The sequence below is a fragment of the Thamnophis sirtalis genome, unplaced genomic scaffold (assembly GCF_051295495.1).
Source record: "Thamnophis sirtalis isolate CommonGarterSnake01/CBP01778 unplaced genomic scaffold, rThaSir2_p1.2 scaffold_8, whole genome shotgun sequence".
Taxonomy (NCBI): domain Eukaryota; kingdom Metazoa; phylum Chordata; class Lepidosauria; order Squamata; family Natricidae; genus Thamnophis; species Thamnophis sirtalis.
This window is the reverse complement of record NW_028261388.1, coordinates 81,080,451-81,099,186: the sequence shown is the minus strand read 5'-3', so window position 1 is coordinate 81,099,186 and position 18,736 is coordinate 81,080,451. Positions and strand designations below refer to the sequence as shown.

General features: G+C 40.1%; 1 protein-coding gene across 1 annotated transcript in view; it reads left to right on the top strand.

The window, feature by feature from the left end:
- The window catches only part of MYO10 (myosin X), a 161,015-nt gene that overhangs the window by 128,280 nt on the left and 13,999 nt on the right, over positions 1 to 18,736 (top strand). The window contains exons 25-33 of the mRNA XM_087721987.1: positions 363 to 1,226; positions 2,722 to 2,845; positions 5,715 to 5,958; positions 6,790 to 6,885; positions 10,992 to 11,085; positions 12,417 to 12,472; positions 14,793 to 14,935; positions 16,111 to 16,305; positions 16,991 to 17,148. Coding sequence (XP_087578113.1) covers positions 363 to 1,226; positions 2,722 to 2,845; positions 5,715 to 5,958; positions 6,790 to 6,885; positions 10,992 to 11,085; positions 12,417 to 12,472; positions 14,793 to 14,935; positions 16,111 to 16,305; positions 16,991 to 17,148 — 1,974 coding nt within the window. The remainder of the gene's footprint in view (positions 1 to 362; positions 1,227 to 2,721; positions 2,846 to 5,714; positions 5,959 to 6,789; positions 6,886 to 10,991; positions 11,086 to 12,416; positions 12,473 to 14,792; positions 14,936 to 16,110; positions 16,306 to 16,990; positions 17,149 to 18,736) is intronic.

Sequence of the window (18,736 nt, the reverse complement as noted above, 5' to 3'; positions counted from 1 at the left end):
GTCGGCCTCCTCCGGGTTCCTTCCACCAGCCAATGCCATCTGGCTACTACCCGGGGGAGGGCCTTCTCTGTAGCAGCTCCGGCCCTTTGGAACGAACTCCCCGCGGAGATTCGGACCCTCACCTCTCTCCAGGCCTTCCGGAAAGCTGTCAAAACCTGGCTGTGCTGGCAGGCCTGGGGTTGATGAGTTCCCCTCCCCTCTCGACATGTATGGCTGTATGATTCTTGTGTATTTTAATTACGTGTATTGTGTTTATGTCCCCTTTCCCCCTTCTGAGTTGTTCGCCACCCTGAGTCCCTCCCGGAGAAGGGCGGCATACAAATAAACTAAATCCCAAATCTCAAATCTCATTGTTTCTGCAGGCTAAGGAAGCACTTGCAGCTATTCCGAAACCCCCAAAAGACCTCGAGAGTCACAAAGAGAACAAGCAGGTGGAGGAGATCTTGCGCCTGGAAAAAGAAATTGAAGACCTCCAGCGCATGAAGGAGCAGCAAGAACTGACGTTGACGGAAGCATCGCTGCAGAGGCTGCAGCAGCTCCGGGATGAAGAGTTGAAACGCCTGGAAGATGAAGCCTGCCGCGCCGCACAAGAGTTCCTGGAATCTCTCAACTTTGACGAAATCGATGAATGCGTCCGGAACATCGAGAGAACCCTCTCCGTGAACGGCAGTTTCTGTACAGAGCTTAGTGACGTCACAGAGGCTGAAAAACCCAATTTTAACTTCAGCCAGCCCTATCCCGAGGAGGAAGTTGACGAGGGCTTTGAAGCGGATGATGATGCTTTCAAGGATTCACCTAACCCAAGCGAGCATGGCCACTCGGATCAAAGGACGAGCGGCATTCGGACAAGCGACGACTCTTCTGAAGAAGATCCATACATGAATGACACCGTTGTTCCAGCTAGTCCCGCCACGGGCAACAATACCCTTATTATCCCTTCTATCCTCGACTCGCTTAGTCTTCACAACTCTTCGAGCGGGGAATCCACATACTGCATGCCAGAAAATATTTCCCGCCAACCCCCTAATGCTGCAGAGCTCATTTCTCCTGAGGCAGACTATGATTATGACCAGGACGACTATGAGGATGGTGCTATCACTTCTGGAAGCAGTGTGACCTTTTCCAATTCTCACAGTAGCCAATGGTCTCCCGATTATCGCTGTTCCATAGGGACATACAACAGTTCTGGAGCATACAGATTTAGTTCTGAGGGAGCTCAGTCTTCGGTAAGTAGTTTCTTTTCCTGCACTATGTACTGTTTGAGATTAAGAGTAATTTTAATCTAGCCAAATCCTATACATAATGCGGAAGAGTTCTCTTTATCAAAAACCGCCTTTGATTGGCCATCCAAGTATGGCTAATCTAAATTATTTTCCTGCTTTGCTAGCTAGTCTTCTCATCACTCATGGCTAGTCTTCCCCAAGGCTTCTTTTTTTTTAATTTATTTGTTATTGTTGTTGTTGTTGTTTTGGTGAAAAAGGTTTTTTATTTTCATTTTCATACACTCACATATATACTGTGCATAGCCAGGTCCATACAACATTGAACAATAATCGCAGCAATTCCTCTTGTCAACAATACCCCCAAAAATAGAAAGCCAATATACCTCTTCCACTCTCCGTACACCTCTTTCTTCCACCCGCCTCCAACTTTCTATCTTCCCTCCGTCATCCCCCTCTACCCTACTTCCCCTGCCCCTCTACCACTCCTCTCTCCCGATCCACTCCCTCCCTTCCTTCTCACCCTCCCTCCCATCCTCTCTCCCGCCCTCTCTACCCATCTTTCTTCTATCCCTCTCCTCCTCCCCTTGGTGTACCTCCACTATATGTCAATGTGTACTTAACTTATCCTATTTTTACAGAGAAATTAAAGAAAAACAGTATACAGGTGAAGTCGCATTACATTGAGATCTAAACCATCGTATGTAACCTAATATATATCCCTCCCTCCCCCCCAACACCCCACCTCCCTCCCCCCCCCCCCGACTTCCCAGAGCCCGTACACGGTATAGTTCCCAAGGCTTCTTTTAATGGCTGCTCTGTATTGCAAACTTTGGCCTTTTGAGTTCATTAACACAACTGAAATGAAACCTTTCTCAAAACCGTATCTTGTATAACAGAGAAGTCTTAAATGGTCAGACTTACTAAAAAGTCTTTTAGGGAAGTGCCAGAATTTGAATTTCTTAACATGTAATATTTATTGCTTACTAAAATATAAGTAATATAGAATAATGTGTTGTTCAGAACTGCGGTACCTGCTCAATAGTACTGAAGTGTTGTTTTTAATGTGTCCTAAGTAAAAACTGTATTAAATATATGGGTGTAATTTTAATTGGATTTAATTAAATTTGCTTTTAGTTTAGTTTTAGCTGTATAATTTTTCATTTTTTCTCTGGCCTCAACTATTTATTTATTTTTTTTACATTTTCAGACTGGAAATAAAACCTTTTCATATTTAGTTAGATATCCTCATTTACCATGATAGAAAATGTCTATTTCAGGAAAATGACAGCTATTTAGCAATCATATTTATAGTGACTATTATATATCAGAAAATAAATTTGATGAATTTTATTTATCACGATTGTAACACTGCATAGGTGAGAGGTACATTGTTTTAGTGAACATTGAAAATTACCTGTCAGAATTAATAGAAATGAAATGTTACAGATTAGGACTGAAATATCAGACAACTTCGCTTATTATCTTGATTATTTCCTAGTTTGAAGACAGTGAAGAAGATTTTGATTCAAGGTTTGATACAGATGACGAACTTTCATATCGGAGGGATTCTGTCTATAGCTGTGTCAGCCTACCCTATTTCCACAGCTTTTTGCATATGAAAGGTAATTTATTCAAGAAACAGTTAATTTTTTTTTCTTAAGTATCAAATATTAGTGCTTTACTTCTCTTTTGAAGGGAAACAAGTGGAAATCAGGATAATGTGTAATCATTTTTAAATACTCAGAATCTTCCTTTTTTACTTATTTTTTTAATGATCCAGTTGTCTCATTTGTGTTACTTTCTCATGATCTCTAGCTTCTTTAATGATGATGAAAGTAATTGATGAAATAGCACATGATTTATCATCATCTTTACTCGTCAATCTTATATATATGTATATATGTAAAAGAAAGCAGATTAAGGGGCTGCTTAAATTTTGGAAGTGGAGATTCTATTGCAGAGGGCAGACACACTAAAGAAGGTGCTGAAGTTAAGAAAGATTGCTGGTTTTTAGTGTGTTAATCATAATATAGCAATAGCAATAGCAGTAGACTTATATACCGCTTCATAGGGCTTTCAGCCCTCTCTAAGCGGTTTACAGAGAGTCAGCATATCGCCCCCAACAATCTGGGTCCTCATTTTACCCACCTCGGAAGGATGGAAGGCTGAGTCAACCCTGAGCCGGTGAGATTTGAACCGCTGAACTGCTGATCTAGCAGTAGCCTGCAGTGCTGCATTTAACCACTGCGCCACCTTGGCTTCTTTATAATAAAATATAGCTTTTTTTTCCAGATAGAAAATTTGTTTATTTTCCATTTTCATAGCATATAATCACATGCATACTATGACATAGTCAATATCATGTTGTATTATTAAGTAATTACATCAATTCATCTTACCATCAACTACCAAAGGGGGGAAAAAAACAATTATTGGCTCTTCTGCTCTCCATACACCATATTTATACCTTATACCACACTTTCTTCCCCCTCTCTCCTCCCCCTTTCTACATCCTTTCTTCCCTCCATCATTTTCTACTCTACCTCTCCTTCCTTTCTTCTTCTCCTCTCTCCCCTTACCACTCCTCCTTATACACCTCATCTTCCCCCTTCACCCTCTCTCCTGTCCCTTTCTTCCTATCTTTCTTCTCTCCTCTGCTTCCCCCTCTTCCTCTAATTCACTTGGTGTGTTTCAGCTTCTGAGCAAACTCCCTTTTGTGTTGATAGTATTTATAATTCCATTTCAATATACATAAAAAAAGAAAAAATAGCAGTATACAATAAAAGATAGCTTGAAGGTCTAAGATTGTGCCTGAATGCCAATTGTTATATGCAGTATAGATCTATTCACACATATAAAATATTTATATGCATACGTTATTCAACGTTTTCAGTTTTTAATACCGGTTGGCTGCTTAGATTGTTGTTGTTGGGATTTTTTTTTTGGATTTTTAAAATTATTTTAATTAAACAAAAACACAAAAAGAAAAAGAAATCATCTTTCGTTACATCTTGTAGAAAGCGTATCGATTGGTTATGAATACATTTCGTGCGTATCTTCCACAATCCTTACATATACTTCATTCAAATTGAATTGTACATTTTGAATCAAAAAAGAAAATTTATGTATTTTACTATCCCTGTACCATAATTCTCATTTATTTACAATTATTTAAACGTGTTTTTATCTAAGATCATTTATATTTAAAGACACAACCACCTATTGGCATTCATTTGCAGTTTCAATAAACCTCCAATAACATTACACCTTTATGACATATTCTGAAACAAATTCAGTTAAGTAAGATATCTAAGCATTCCCCCCCAATGACACACTTGTATGTATCATTAAATATTATCCATTAACCTTTCTTTGTTATTTTTTTTATTTTTATTCTTTTTTCCCCCTCCCCCTCTATCACTGCTCTCTCCCAATACACACACTCCCTTCCTTCTCACCCTCCCTCCAATCCTCTCTCCCACCCTCTCTACCCCTCTTTCTTCTATCCCTCTACTTCTCCCTTCGGTGTATTTCTACTACTATTAATATATTCAGCTTGTCCTATTTTTACACTGGAATTAAAGAGCAACAGTATACAAGTGCAATCACGTTACTTTAAAATCTAACACATACTATATATCCCCCCTCCCCCCTAAGACCCCACCTCCCTCCCCCCCCGACTTCCCAGAGCCCGTACACAGTATAGATTTTTAACAAACACAGTCTAAAATATCTTAAGACAAAGGAAATTAAAAAAAGGAAGTCAATAACATCTCTGCGTTGAACTCAGCTTCTTCCTGTTGCACTAACTTTGAGCAGTTTAGATTATTCCTGATCTTAAGCATAGGCTATCTGTAATTTCTTAGTCCCGTATTTGTTTTGTGTATAGTCAATCCATTTTTTCCAGTCTCGTTTATATCTCTCATTTGAATGGTCTTTAAGATATGCCAATATTTTAGCCATCTCGGCTAGGTTTGTAACTTTCAATGTCCATTCTTGAGTTGTAGGCAAGTCTTCCTTCTTCCAGTATTGCCCCACCAACAGTCTTGCTGCCGTTAAAACGAAAAGAAACGAAAACCTTTCTTTGTTATTATTGTAGTTAACTAAATATTATTTACTGTTTATCTCACCTCTTAGATTGTTGTTTTTGTAATTGCAGCGAAACGTCAGCTTAATGGACCTTAATGCAACAAACTTGATGCAGTGATCAAAGCCTCCATTGTATTTATACAGTTTACATATTTCTCTAATGATGTTGTTGCAGATTATATATATATTTTTATTTAATGGAGTCAAGAATAACTGGCATCTCCTTCACCACTTCTTCATCTATTAAATCAAACTTTCACTGTACAGTATGGAATTTTGAAGTTCTTCAGCAGATTTTTTTTAGAAGTTCTGTGATTCCACTAAAAATACATTTTCATGATGCATTGGAGCATGGAACATTTTTTTTAAAAAAAAAAAATCTGTCTTCTTCATTCCTGGCAGGTGGATTAATTAATACTTGGAAACGCCGTTGGTGTGTCTTGAAGGATGAAACCTTCTTATGGTTCCGCTCGAAACAGGAAGCTCTTAAACAAGGTTGGCTGCATAAGAAAGGCGGTGGTTCATCTACATTGTCCAGGAGAAACTGGAAGAAAAGGTGGTTTGTCCTTCGACAATCCAGGCTCATGTACTTTGAAAACGATGGTGAAGAAAAACTCAAAGGAACACTTGAAATACGATCAGCCAAGTAAGTAAGACAGGGTATCTTCTGCAGTTAAAAACAGGTGAACCCAGTGTATAATCATGAATAAAATCTACTAATTTACGCTTCAAGGCGCTAGTCGTCACTTATAAAGCCCTTCATGGTATTGGACCTGGGTACTTGAGAGACCGCCTGCTGCCAATTACCTCCACTAGACCGATTAGATCCCACAGATTAGGCCTCCTCCGAATTCCATCCGCTGGCCAGTGTCGACTGGCGACTACCCGGAGGAGAGCCTTCTCTGTGGCTGCTCCGACCCTCTGGAACGAACTCCCCATGGAGATTCGAACCCTCACCACCCTCCAGGCCTTCCGCAAAGCCCTTAAAACCTGGCTGTTCCGACAGGCCTGGGGCTAAAGAACTGTTGCCCCCGTCTCGAATTGGTATGACTGTTGTGTTTTAATTATGCATTGTTGTTTATGTCGTTTTAAATTCTTGTTTGTATCCCCCTTCCCTGGTTGAGTTGTGAGCCGCCCTGAGTCCCCTTCGGGGGAAAAGGGCAGCATATAAATAAAATCAACGTCAACGTCAACGTAATTTGCAAGCTGCTATCTCTCACCTTCTTCACTGGAATGAAAATTGAAAATGCGTCTCATTTTCCTGCCATGATCTTAGCTGAAGGAATAGTCTACGCCAGATTCTTGGTTGGAACAGATTGAATCAGAATGTAGTGATGTCCTTGCCCGAGATGACAACATCGGGGCTGTTTGAAAGAACTCCAAATTATGGATTAATAAAAAAACAAGCATTCTGGAAATGCCAAAGTATTGTCATTATAAATATAATGAAATAGTCTCTCTTTCCTCCCCATTTCAGAGATATCATTGATAATACTTGCAAAGAAAATGGGATCGATATTGTCATGACAGATAGAACGTATCACTTGATCGCTGAATCACCAGAGGACGCAAGGTAAGAATTGTGTCTATTGCGTTCTGTGTACATTTTGATCATTTGTATTTGTAAACTCTAGTATCACTTAAGGATAAACTTAATTGTGACATTAAAAAAAAACACATAAGGAAATAAACCAGTACAGCTTTAAAATACAGTAGTGGTAATCTTCGATGGCGTGCATCCAGGAACAACTCACTACTGGCCTCCGGCTCACTCTCCCTTGTCTCCTCTCCACTGGTCCAAGGCTCAGGCGCCTCCTGGTGGCCAACCAGCCTCTCTGCGCCCTGCTTGGAGTCAGAACCCTGTCCAGGGTCCTCCACATCCTCCAGAGCCGACTCAGAGGGCCCCTCGCTGTCGGAGTCTGGTGGCAGCTCCAACGGCACCTGCTGGGCCACAACAAATTTCCATTAAAGAATTTGCAATTTTGTACAATTCAATCAATATGTTCCCACAATAATATTTTCACAACAACAACAATCTGCAAAGCCAAGAGAGACTGGTGCTAAGTCACTCTGCTCTTTTTCATTGCATCCACCCTGGCTGCCCTTGATTTCTCACTGGTTTTGGTTACCTTTGATCAAGGTAACCATTCTGGACCTGTTCAGAGCACTGACACATTATCCACAATAAAGTCAAGGCACTGACAAAGGGGATCGAGGTCTCTAGAGAGCTGAGGTGGCGCAGTGGTTAAATGCAGCACTGCAGGCTACTTCAGATGACTGCAGTTCTGCAGTTCGGCTGTTCACATCTCACCGGCTCAAGGTTGACTCAGCCTTCCATCCTTCCGAGGTGGGTAAAATGAGGACCTGGATTGTTGTTGGGGGCAATATGCTGACTCTGTAAGCCGCTTAGAGAGGGCTGAAAGCCCTATGAAGCGGTATATAAGTCTAACTGCTATTGTCTAACTGTTATTGCTATACCAGGCTAGGAAAGCCAGCCCAGCCCACAGCAACCGCAGTCCGCATGCTACTCTAGCACCAAGTCCAAGTTAATTTGTGCAACTTGAGAAGTGCAACCCACCTTTGTCCTCTCCTATCACAGGCTTCGGTTTTGATAAATATTTTTTTCTTTTTTTAATTTTTAAAAAAGATTTTATTGGTGAAAAGAAAATACAACATCCATAACTTGTAAAAAACAATACAACTACATTTCGAGATATTCCCATACTATCAAATCATTATAAACATCAAAGGTTAGGTATCTTATTCCTTCCCTCCCTCTTCTCTTCCCTCATTTCTTCTTTTCCATACCCTTTTCTTCCCTCCCCCCCTTACTTCCTTCTCCCCTGCCTTCCCTCCTTTCTTTTCTCCTTTCCTCCTTTCCTTCCCCCTCCTTTCCCTCCTCCTTCCTTTTCTCTTAATCTCCCTCCTTTCCTCCCTCCTTCCTTCCTTCCTTTCAACTCTCCTTCTCTCTTTCTTTCCCTTATTGATAAATATTTTCTAATAAGAGGCCCTGATAACGTACATTGTCTTGACTCTTGCCGATGTCGGCTAGTATTTTAAGTTGAACTTACTGTGCTTAATAAACAAAGCAATTTTAAACAAATTAATTTCAGCCTGTCCATGGTATTCCATTATAACCTAGACATCCTAAAAATTACATAGAAGACTTAATAGTTCTGGTGGTTTGATCAGGAAAATATTAATCATCTTTATTTTCACCTTGGCTCAAATATTAGCATAAAGTATTCTAAGTAGAAACATTACCTGGAGGTTAATGATTAGCTGATCGGCTAAGCTTATAATTGTTTTCTAGTGAGCCAAAAGCCACCTTCAGATCTGTGAATAGAGGTGAATAAGTGGTGTTTGTGTGTGTGTGTGTGTGTGTTTGTGTCTGTCTGTCTTCGGCAAAGAAAAATAATATTTATATACATTGCCTTTGCTTTGAAAGACAAATGTCAAATGAATGTGACGGATTAATAAAAAACCAGATTGCCCCATTTCATTAACTATATATAGTAATCCAAAGGAGAAAAGTTATTGGAGATATGGCAAAATTGCAGAGAGGAATTAATGGTGTTTGTCTATATAAAACAGGGGTGAGCAAACTTGGAAGCTGCGTATGATCCTTAAGTTTATTTATAGTAACCCAAAATTGTAAATTTATTTATTTATTTATTTATTTATTTATTTATTTATTATTTATTTATTATTAAAATTTATATGCCGCCCAATCCCGAAGGACTCCGGGCGGCTTACAAAAAAGAAGAAGAGGAAGAAAAAAATAATTAGAAAAGGACAGATTTAAAATCACAACACATGCATTCGTTCAATCGGGGCTGGACCTCAACAATGAGGTCAACAGCCCCAGGCCTGCTGGAATAGCCAGGTTTTAACAGCTTTCCTGAAGGCCATGAGAGTGGGTAAGGTCCGGATCTCTGGGGGTAGCTCATTCCAAAGGGTCGGAGCAGCCACAGAGAAGGCTCTCCTCCGGGGAGCCGCCAGCCGACATTGTCTGGTTGAGGGCATCCGCAGGAGGCCCAATCTGTGGGATCTTATAGGTAAAATGTGGTACTTGATTTTCAACAGTATGCTCTTAGTCTTCTATTTTGTTTTTCCAAAAATAAGCATGGAATTGGGAGATGGAAATCCCAATTACATCAACTTTACAATTTCTACATTTTTTTAAAAAAAACAGCCTCAAGACAGCTTGAACCTAGACTAGTAAAACACACTGAGATGTAAACATTTTGCTGGTAAATTTCAAATGTAAAAATTTGGCCCTTTGCGGATAGAGCTAGGAGAGCTTGGAGAATGAAAATGGGTATTGGTTTGCCAATGACAAAAAAGGGTTTTTAAAAAAAGGTTGTGACATCACAACTTCTCAGTGATCTCTCACATACATGTAAATTAATCCTAACACTCAGAACGTTGTCCGTTTTATAGAGAAAATTAATGGAAAGTTACAGAGCATTTTCTGAATGCCAAGATATTGGGTAGATAACCTCTGGCACAATATGATGAATGGTGTACTCTAGATGAAATGCATTCATTCATAGGCAGTGTTGGTTTATGAATTAGTTTTTATCTTTATAAGGGATCTTAAATTGCTTAATGCCCTGAAAATGTTAGTTCCAGGAAATGCAGACATTCAAAATGCAGGTTGTGACATTCATCAGGGGCTTTTCAGTTGCAGGAAATATAAACAGAATAATATAGAAATGGCCAAGCAAAAGCATTTAAGTGCCAGTGAGATGTGAGTGTATAAACAATTCAAGGAAATTTTCCATATGTGTGGAAACTGGGTGGAATCAATGTAGTATTAGCACCTGAGAACTAATTGGTGGGTTAAAAAACGTTGAGATGGAATCAGTTGGATAATTTGAAAGTGACATTTTATTTAAAGTGTTATTTCTTCAGTTAGCAAAGACCAGTTTTTAATAGTCTCATTTGTTTTTTTGGCAAAAATATAAACCATTATATACCTAATCATAAAATATGAAAAGATTGTTTCAATGCACTATTTACCAAATAAAATAATTATCCTGGGCAGTATTGTTCATGATTATGAAAGTAATGCTGAAAATATAGCCGCGTATCTCTAGAAATCCGTGATATGTCCATTTTAACTGTCTTGGGGGGCGGGGGGGGGGACAATATGATGTTCAGTGATGTCCCAATCAGAAGAAGATATTCAATTGTAATTTAAAAAGCCTGGCCTTCTCTTAATGAGAAATAATTTCTGCGACTTATTTACAGAATCCGTATTTGGTATTTATGACTAAAATATTTTTTTCCTCAAGTTGATTAATGTTGATGTTGAGCCGAGGTGGCACAGTGGTTAGGGTGCAGTACTGCAGGCCACTTCAGCTGACTGTTATCTGCAGTTCAGCGGTTCTAATCTCACCGGCTCAAGGTTGACTCAGCCTTCCATCCTTCCGAGGTGGGTGAAATGAGGACCCAGACTGTGGGGGCGATATGCTGACTCTGTCAACCGCTTAGAGAGGGCTGAAAGCCCTATGAAGCGGTATATAAGTCTAACTGCTATTGCTATGTTCCGTGGCTTTGCAGGAAAAAGGCCTTTCTTTCTAGAAATCATCAAAGAGGGCTTGCTTCATTTAAAAATAAATAAATAAGTACTATTGAAAAATGTAGACTGACCTTTTTTTAATTTTTTTGCAGTCAGTGGTTCAGTGTCCTGAGCCAAGTTCACACTTCCACAGAACAGGAAATCAGAGAAATGCACGATGAACAAGCTAATCCACAGAATGCCATGGTAAGGAAAGACCAAAAGGCACTCCGTTGGCTCTAAAAAAATGTTTAAGGATGTAATTGTCTGTGAAACTTTTTGTATTAGAGCAGCTTCTTCTGTATTAATTTGGCTATATACTGTGTGGCTTCTCCATTACCCCCCATTGTGATGCCCAGTTTTGGGAGGACTGAAATCATGTTAATTCACTAGATCATGGGCTGGATTCTCCCTGCTTCATAAAGCAACTTTGCCACATTTGCCAAATAGTGTAAATGGTGATCGATATTGTAGCCCTCACTGCGTATGCACAAGCAGGCTGTTTTTGTGGTATTAATTGAATAGTTTGAGAGTGGCCTAGAGGTAATAGAAATCATCCAAAAAACCTCAAGAAGGGTTTGGCACCAGTGGTGGGTTTCAAAAATTGTTCGAACCTACTCTGTGGGTGTGGCCTCCCTTGTGGGAGTGGCTTGCCGCCCATGTGACCGGATGGGAGTGGCTTGCCGCCCATGTGACCAGATATGAAGATGCCGACGACACTTGTCAGAACCACCTTAAATTACCTCACACACAGCACTGGCATGCATAAGAATATGATGTAAACTTGTTTTTTAAAAGGCATTTTTGGTTTGCGTTAAAACAACTTCAACACACGCAATGTTCTGATTGCACCACAAACGCAGTAGTCATCCTTACCTTTCACAGAGGCACTGAGTTTTATACATATGAGCATGATAGTGTAGAATAATCATATCCAAGGACCAGTGGTGGGTTTCAAAATTTTTTGGAACCTCTTCTGTAGGTGTGGCCTGCTTTCCGGGTCCACTGGTGGAGCCTCTTCTAACTGGTTCGGTAGATTTGATGAACCAGTTCTACTGAATAGGTGCGAACTGGTAGGAACCCACCTCTGATTGGCACCATTAAAAATGTTGATTCAGCATATCAAGGAATATATATATATATATATATATATATATATATATATATATATATATATATATATATATATATATATATATATATATATATATATATATATATATATATATATATATATATATATATATATATACATACTGTATAGGTTGGGATCTAAGAATTCCTACAGCAACCATCTGTTACTTGCAGAGTGTTAATTTTTTTCCCGAAGAAGCTTGAAACAGGGTACACTTTGTGCCTTACAAACTATTCAAATCATACCAAGATAAATTTTCTCACACCATATGTAACTAGTATTTGTTTTCCAATATCTCATATAGCTGTTACTTTCAACTTCCGATTGTTACGCATTTTGTACTGTTGTCTATTCCATGGTCAATAAGCACAATATTTCTATTTTATTTTTATTTTTTACATAGGGCACACTAGATGTAGGGCTGATTGATTCAGTCTGTGCGTCTGATAGTCCAGATCGGTAAGTTTAGTTATCCCTTCTCGCTCATAATTATTACTGACTCTTTTGTTCTAAACTATTATGCATTTCAGCAACTTTTCTTACTTCTTGAGACGATGTAAGTTGAGAAATTGACAGAAAGAAGACTAATACCATTCATAATTCCATAGCTGCCCCCCCCCCAAAAAAATGGGTAAAGCCGCTTTGCTACAGATTTAATCATGTAGGACAATGACCCACAATCTTTTTGGTACTAGAGACCAGTTTCATGTAAGACGGGTGGTGGTGGTGGTTTTGGTTTCACCCACTCCTTCGTCCAACTGGGCAGTCCGATTTCTAACAGGCCACAAACTGGTACTAGTTTTGGGCCCTGCGACTGGGGACTCTGATGTAGGAGATCTTCACACCGGAACTGGTAGTTGTGTTGAGATAGACGAGAGGGCTGTTATTAGCACAGTTTAAGCTGCTTTTGAAGCACCATTCCATCTCAAAACAGGTTTGCCACGTGTAAAGGAAGCATATCTTTTTTTAAAAATGTCCAATTTAACCCCTTCCTCCTTTTTTATATTTCTAAATATTTACAAGTAAGCAGCCAAATTACATGGCAGTAATAATTGCAACAGTTAAAATACCCAATTCGAGGAGCAATATCAGATTTGGGGTAGGGTGGGGACAATCTTTCCAATAGTCTCCGGGCACTTTAGGGGGATAAGCAAGCTATTCTCTAGCAATAGGTATTCGGAACCAAACTTCCCTGAAATATGTAGACTATAGTTTAGCAAACCACGCTAGTTGTACTTTCTAGGCCTACTAGAAAGTAGGCCTAGAATTAGAAAGTAGTCATAAATTTGACTAGCCCAACTTTTATAGACCTATAATTTCTTCATGTTCTCATCCATTTTTAAAAACTAGTCTTTACACAAGCAATTTTGCATTCCTTTAAGAGACTGTTAATAAGGAAGATTTGCCTAATATTCAAGAATGGACATTGAAAGTAACAAACCTAGCTGAGATGGCTAAAATATCTGCATATCTTAAGGACCATTCAAACGAGAGATATAAACTGGAGTGGAGAAGATGGATTGACTATACTCAAAATAAATAACGGGACTAAGAAATTTCAGATAGCTTATGACTAAAGAAACCAGGAAGGATATAAATGGTTTAGAGCTAGCCTAGCAAGGAGGAGTTAAAGCTCAAGTGAAAGATGTTATTAACTTTATTTTTCTTTTTAAGCTTATTTTAGAGTGTTTTTGTTAAAGATTTATACCTTGGTTCTGGGAAGTCGGGGGGGGGGGGGAGGTTGGGAGGGGTTTGGGGGGAGGGTGGGGGGAGGGAAGTAAATATTTGCCAAAGTTTGTTTTTAAAAAAAAATTCATTAAAAAAAGGAGACTGTTAATAATGTTGCATTTTAATGGCACCTAAAATGTTTATTTTTTAATATATTTTTTTAATTTGATAGTTAATCCTGGAGGTTGACTTTTAACATTAATTCTATGCAGATGCTGTATAAAAAGGGTAGCTCAAATGTTCTGCTGTAGGGGATCTTTTATGGCCTTATGCGGACTCTTCTGCTAGAGTCTCAGTTTTCCAGTTTCATTGTTCAGTCACACCATAAAAATCTCGTGTTGCCAGTGGGAGAGTTCCATGTCATAACCAGTTCACCTCCCATACACCTCCCATAGACCGATTAGATCTCACAGGTTAGGTCTCCTCCGGATTCCATCTGCCAGCCAATGTCGGCTGGCGACTCCCCGGGGGGAGGAGCCTTCTCTGTCGCAGCTCCGGCCCTTTGGAACGACCTCCCCGTGGAGATCCGGACCCTTACTACCCTCCTGGCCTTCCGCAAAGCCGTTAAGTCCTGGCTGCTCCAGCAGGCCGGGGGACTCTCGAAATATCCAGCCCCACGGAAACTGTGACTGTTGTGTATTTTAAAGTGTTGTTTTGGGTATTTATCCCCTTCCCTTGTTTATTGTAAGCCGCCCAGAGTCCTTCGGGAGTGGGCGGCATACAAGACCAATAAACAACAGTTCAAAAATAGGTACTCCCACTATTGTATCAACTACCATCAGATGCATTATGAGAATAATAGAGTTTGTATAGAGTTTAAATATCAAGGGCCTTTATATTTAAAAAACCTAAGTTGTGCGTGGTGCCAAATTGCTAAGTAATGTGGTTTTAAGAACAACTTGATGAAGGAAATGATTCAACATTGGCCATTACATAGTACCAACAAAGAGACAAAGGCTTACGGTAACAAGTCAGTTAAACTTTGTTATGATTCCAAACAGTAGCCATGTTTACCATACAGGCGTTTTCCTCCTTTATTTTCCCTTCATAGACCCAATTCATTTGTGATCATCACTGCTAATCGTGTTCTACACTGCAACGCGGATACACCAGAGGAGATGCATCATTGGATCACTCTGCTACAGCGATCCAAAGGGGACACTCGGGTAGAAGGACAGGAATTCATAGTGAGAGGTAAGAACTCAAAAAAAGGAATCTCCTACAAAAACAAGTTTCATTCCTTGCTAAAACCTGATGATACCAAAATGGCAAAGAACAAAAATTTATCGTTTTTTCCATGTTAATCTCTAGAACCACCCTTTTCATAAAACAGGATGATATGTATTTATCTTCAGCATCAGATTATGTTGGGTACCATAAAATAATAGCAAAACAAAAGTAGATAGTTGCAAGCTAAATATAGCTGGTTGAGCAATACCCGCACAATTAGCAAATTGGTTAACTGGTTGTGTTAAAATTGACTGTTTGGGAAACTGTTAACTAATTTTATCTAGCGTTATAGCTTGAGAGACTAAAATCAAATGAAATTTCTGAAAAATAGCCAGAAAATGAATTGTATAATTCTTTGATGTTAGTATTAAGCTGGAATTCACCACTGCAAAATCATTCACCTAAACCAGAGGTTGTCTATCTCCTTGGTTTTTGGAAAGACTATGGCATAGGATTTTCTTCTTTTACATGATAATTGGTAAAATTCTGATACCAATTTGGCTGTTCATAGAAAAAGATCTGCTATGTTCCTGCTCCCTAGGCAGTGGTGGGTTGCTAATCCCATTCCAACCCGTGGCGTCCTCATGCACGCGCGCAGTTCACGCATGCGTCTTAGCACCTGCGCAATGCTCCAGCTGCTCGGGGAGAATCGCGCAGGTGCTGTATGTGCCATGCGCCTGCGTGGAAGCGCAGAAGCCTTTAAAGACCGGTAAGGAGCGAGGGTGGGCGGGTGGGCCCTTCGGCGTTCCCGGAAGTTACTTACTTCTGGGTTCACCGACCAACCGGTCCGCGCGGACCGGTTGAAACCCACCCCTGTCCCTAGGTGTCCTTTAACTGGAACCAACTTCTGAGAGGTAAATAGGAATAAAAGAACAGTTCTGCAACTTGCACTCTTACCAAAAAAAAAAAAAATCACAAATGATGTATTGGTGGTTTAACTAAAGCTTTGCTACTGTTGTATCTACTCCAGTGTATTGGAGCCTAGCAGCATCTTTCCAAACACACTTATAACATATTGAAGAACAAGCATTCTTACTCACATAGGCAATTTCATGAGTATCCAGGTAGGCAATTTATTTTTTGACATCAGTAACTTCCAGAGGCCGAACTCAGAAAGTGCCTTTTCTTCTTCTGCCTAGGATGGTTGCATAAAGAAGTAAAGAACAGTCCCAAAATGTCATCACTGAAACTGAAGAAACGTTGGTTTGTTCTGACGCACAATTCCTTAGATTATTATAAGAGCTCGGAGAAGAATGCCCTCAAATTGGGCACCCTGGTGCTGAACAGCCTTTGCTCTGCTGTGCCCCCTGATGAGAAAATCTTTAAAGAAACAGGTACTTAATTCCTCAGGAACACTCTTTATTTTAAGTCAATGGAGCTAATAAATATGACCGTTAAGCCTAAAAATTACTTTGGCACTAAACATGTCTAATCTGTAGGCAGAAAACACTGTCTCTATAGGATTTTGATTGCTTAGTTAAAAGAACTGAAGGTTTGTAGCACATCATAGAATAGATGGTTCCACCACAAAACCGCGGTAGACTAAAGCGCGCTCGACGAAAGCGCGTACGTGACGTCATCACAGCGCGATGGAAACAGCACGCTGTGAGCGGTAAAGTTAAAATTAACGCGTAAATCTAAACCTAACCCCCCCAAACCTAACCCTAAACCTAACCCTTAACCTAACGCTAAACCTAACGCTAACCCTTAACCTAACCCTAACCCTAACGCTTAACCTAACCCTAAACCTAACCCTTACCTTTACGTGAATCGGCTTGCTTTAAAAGCGCCCTTTTTTCTCCACGGTCGTATTTGTCGCGCTGCTGATGACGTCAGGTACGCGCTTTAATCGGGCGCGCTTTAGTGGACCGCGGTTTTGTCGTGCCACGAGAATAGATAGTAGTTCCTTTTCTTTGGGTTAATCAGAATTAGTTCAATTCTATTTTAGTTTTAAGGGGGATCTCAGATTATATTGTAAAGCGAATTAACAAAATATTCACTTGTCTATTCTTGCTGTAGGGTATTGGAATGTAACTGTGTATGGACGCAAGCACTGTTACCGCCTTTACACCAAATTACTGAATGAAGCCACTCGCTGGTCAAGTGCTATCCAAAATGTGATTGACACAAAAGCAGCAATTGATACTCCCACACAGCAGCTCATTCAAGACATTAAGGTAAGTATTGCAGTGTGGAAAATGTCATTGGAGAAAGGCAATCTACTGCATTGTATATTCTTTTTATGTCATAATTTTCAGGAACGGAAGTGATTTGTTATTTTTCTGATTTGGCATTCCTATTGCTAGGGCAGTTCAGCTACTGATATCCCAATCCACACCATTTGTCTTTCTACCTTTTTATTCTGATCATTCTGTAATGCCATCTAGAGCTCATTAGGTCAAGGGAAACTATTTTATATCTCTAATGAATATTTTTTTCCTCAAACTTGTGGAACAGTTTAAATATAGCAATAGCAGTTAGACTTATATACCGCTTCATAGGGCTTTCAGCCCTCTCTAAGCGGTTTACAGAGTCAGCATATTGCCCCCAACAATCCGGGTCCTCATTTTACCCACCTCGGAAGGATGGAAGGCTGAGTCAACCTTGAGCCGGTGAGATTTGAACAGCCGAACTGCAGAACTGCAGTCAGCTGAAGTAGCCTGCAGTGCTGCATTTAACCACTGCGCCACCTCGGCCCTAGACAGATATACATCTTGCATGTAATATTTCTCTACTTTTAAATTTCCAGTTCATTTTGTAATAGTCAGGGATGGGTTCCTGCCAGTTCTAACCTCTTGTGTAGAAGAGGTTCCACAAATCTACAGTGCCGTTTAGAACCGGTTCCAGCTCCCTCTCCCCGCCCGTCCGCACGTCATCAAGATGAAGAACGAGAGGAGGAATTCTGGGAGTTGAAGTCCACAAGTCTTAAAGCTGTCAAGTTTGAACACCCCTGGGGTTTTTTTCTATAGGGTTAGGGATGCAAGAGTCTTTTAACCTGACAGCTGTAAGACTTGCTCACTTCAATGCCAGAGTTCCTGAGCCAACATGACTGGAGGAGGAATTGTGGGCGGTTTTTTTTCTAAAGGGTTAGGGGTGCAAGGGTCTTGTAACTTGACAGCTTTAAGACTTGCGTGCTTCAAATGCCAGAGTTTCTGAGCCAACATTTTGGTTGCTAAGTAAGAGCGTTGTTAAGTGAGTTTCACCACATTTTGCAAGTTGGCCACGCCCACCCAGTCACATGGTTGGCAAGTCACGCCCACCCAGTCACATGGCTGGCAAGCCACTCCCACAAAGCAGGCCACACCAACAGAAGAGGTTTTAAAAATTTTGAAACCCACCACTGGCAATGTTGTATATATGTATTTGTGCACTGCCAGTTTAGATATAATTTCACAATAAGGCATGGACTCTAGGTCAGAATTTAAAGACAGGCCAGGTCTTTGTAGCAATCATTTGGCAAGAGCCATGGTGGCACAGTGGTTAGAATGCAGTATTGCAGGCTAATTCTGCCGACTACTGATTGCCAGCTGTTTGACAGTTCGATTCCCACCAGGTTCAAGGTTGACTCAGCCTTCCATCCTTCCAAGGTCGGTAAAATGAGAACCCAGATTGTTGGGGGCGATATGCTGACTCTGTGAAGTATATAAGTGCTATTGCTATTTTCCCCTTTGGTGTTTTTAAGTAACTTGGTTTATTGCTGATATTTCATTGCTGATAGTCATTTAGAATTCTATTATTTCTTACCCGACTGTGGTCATCTTTTTT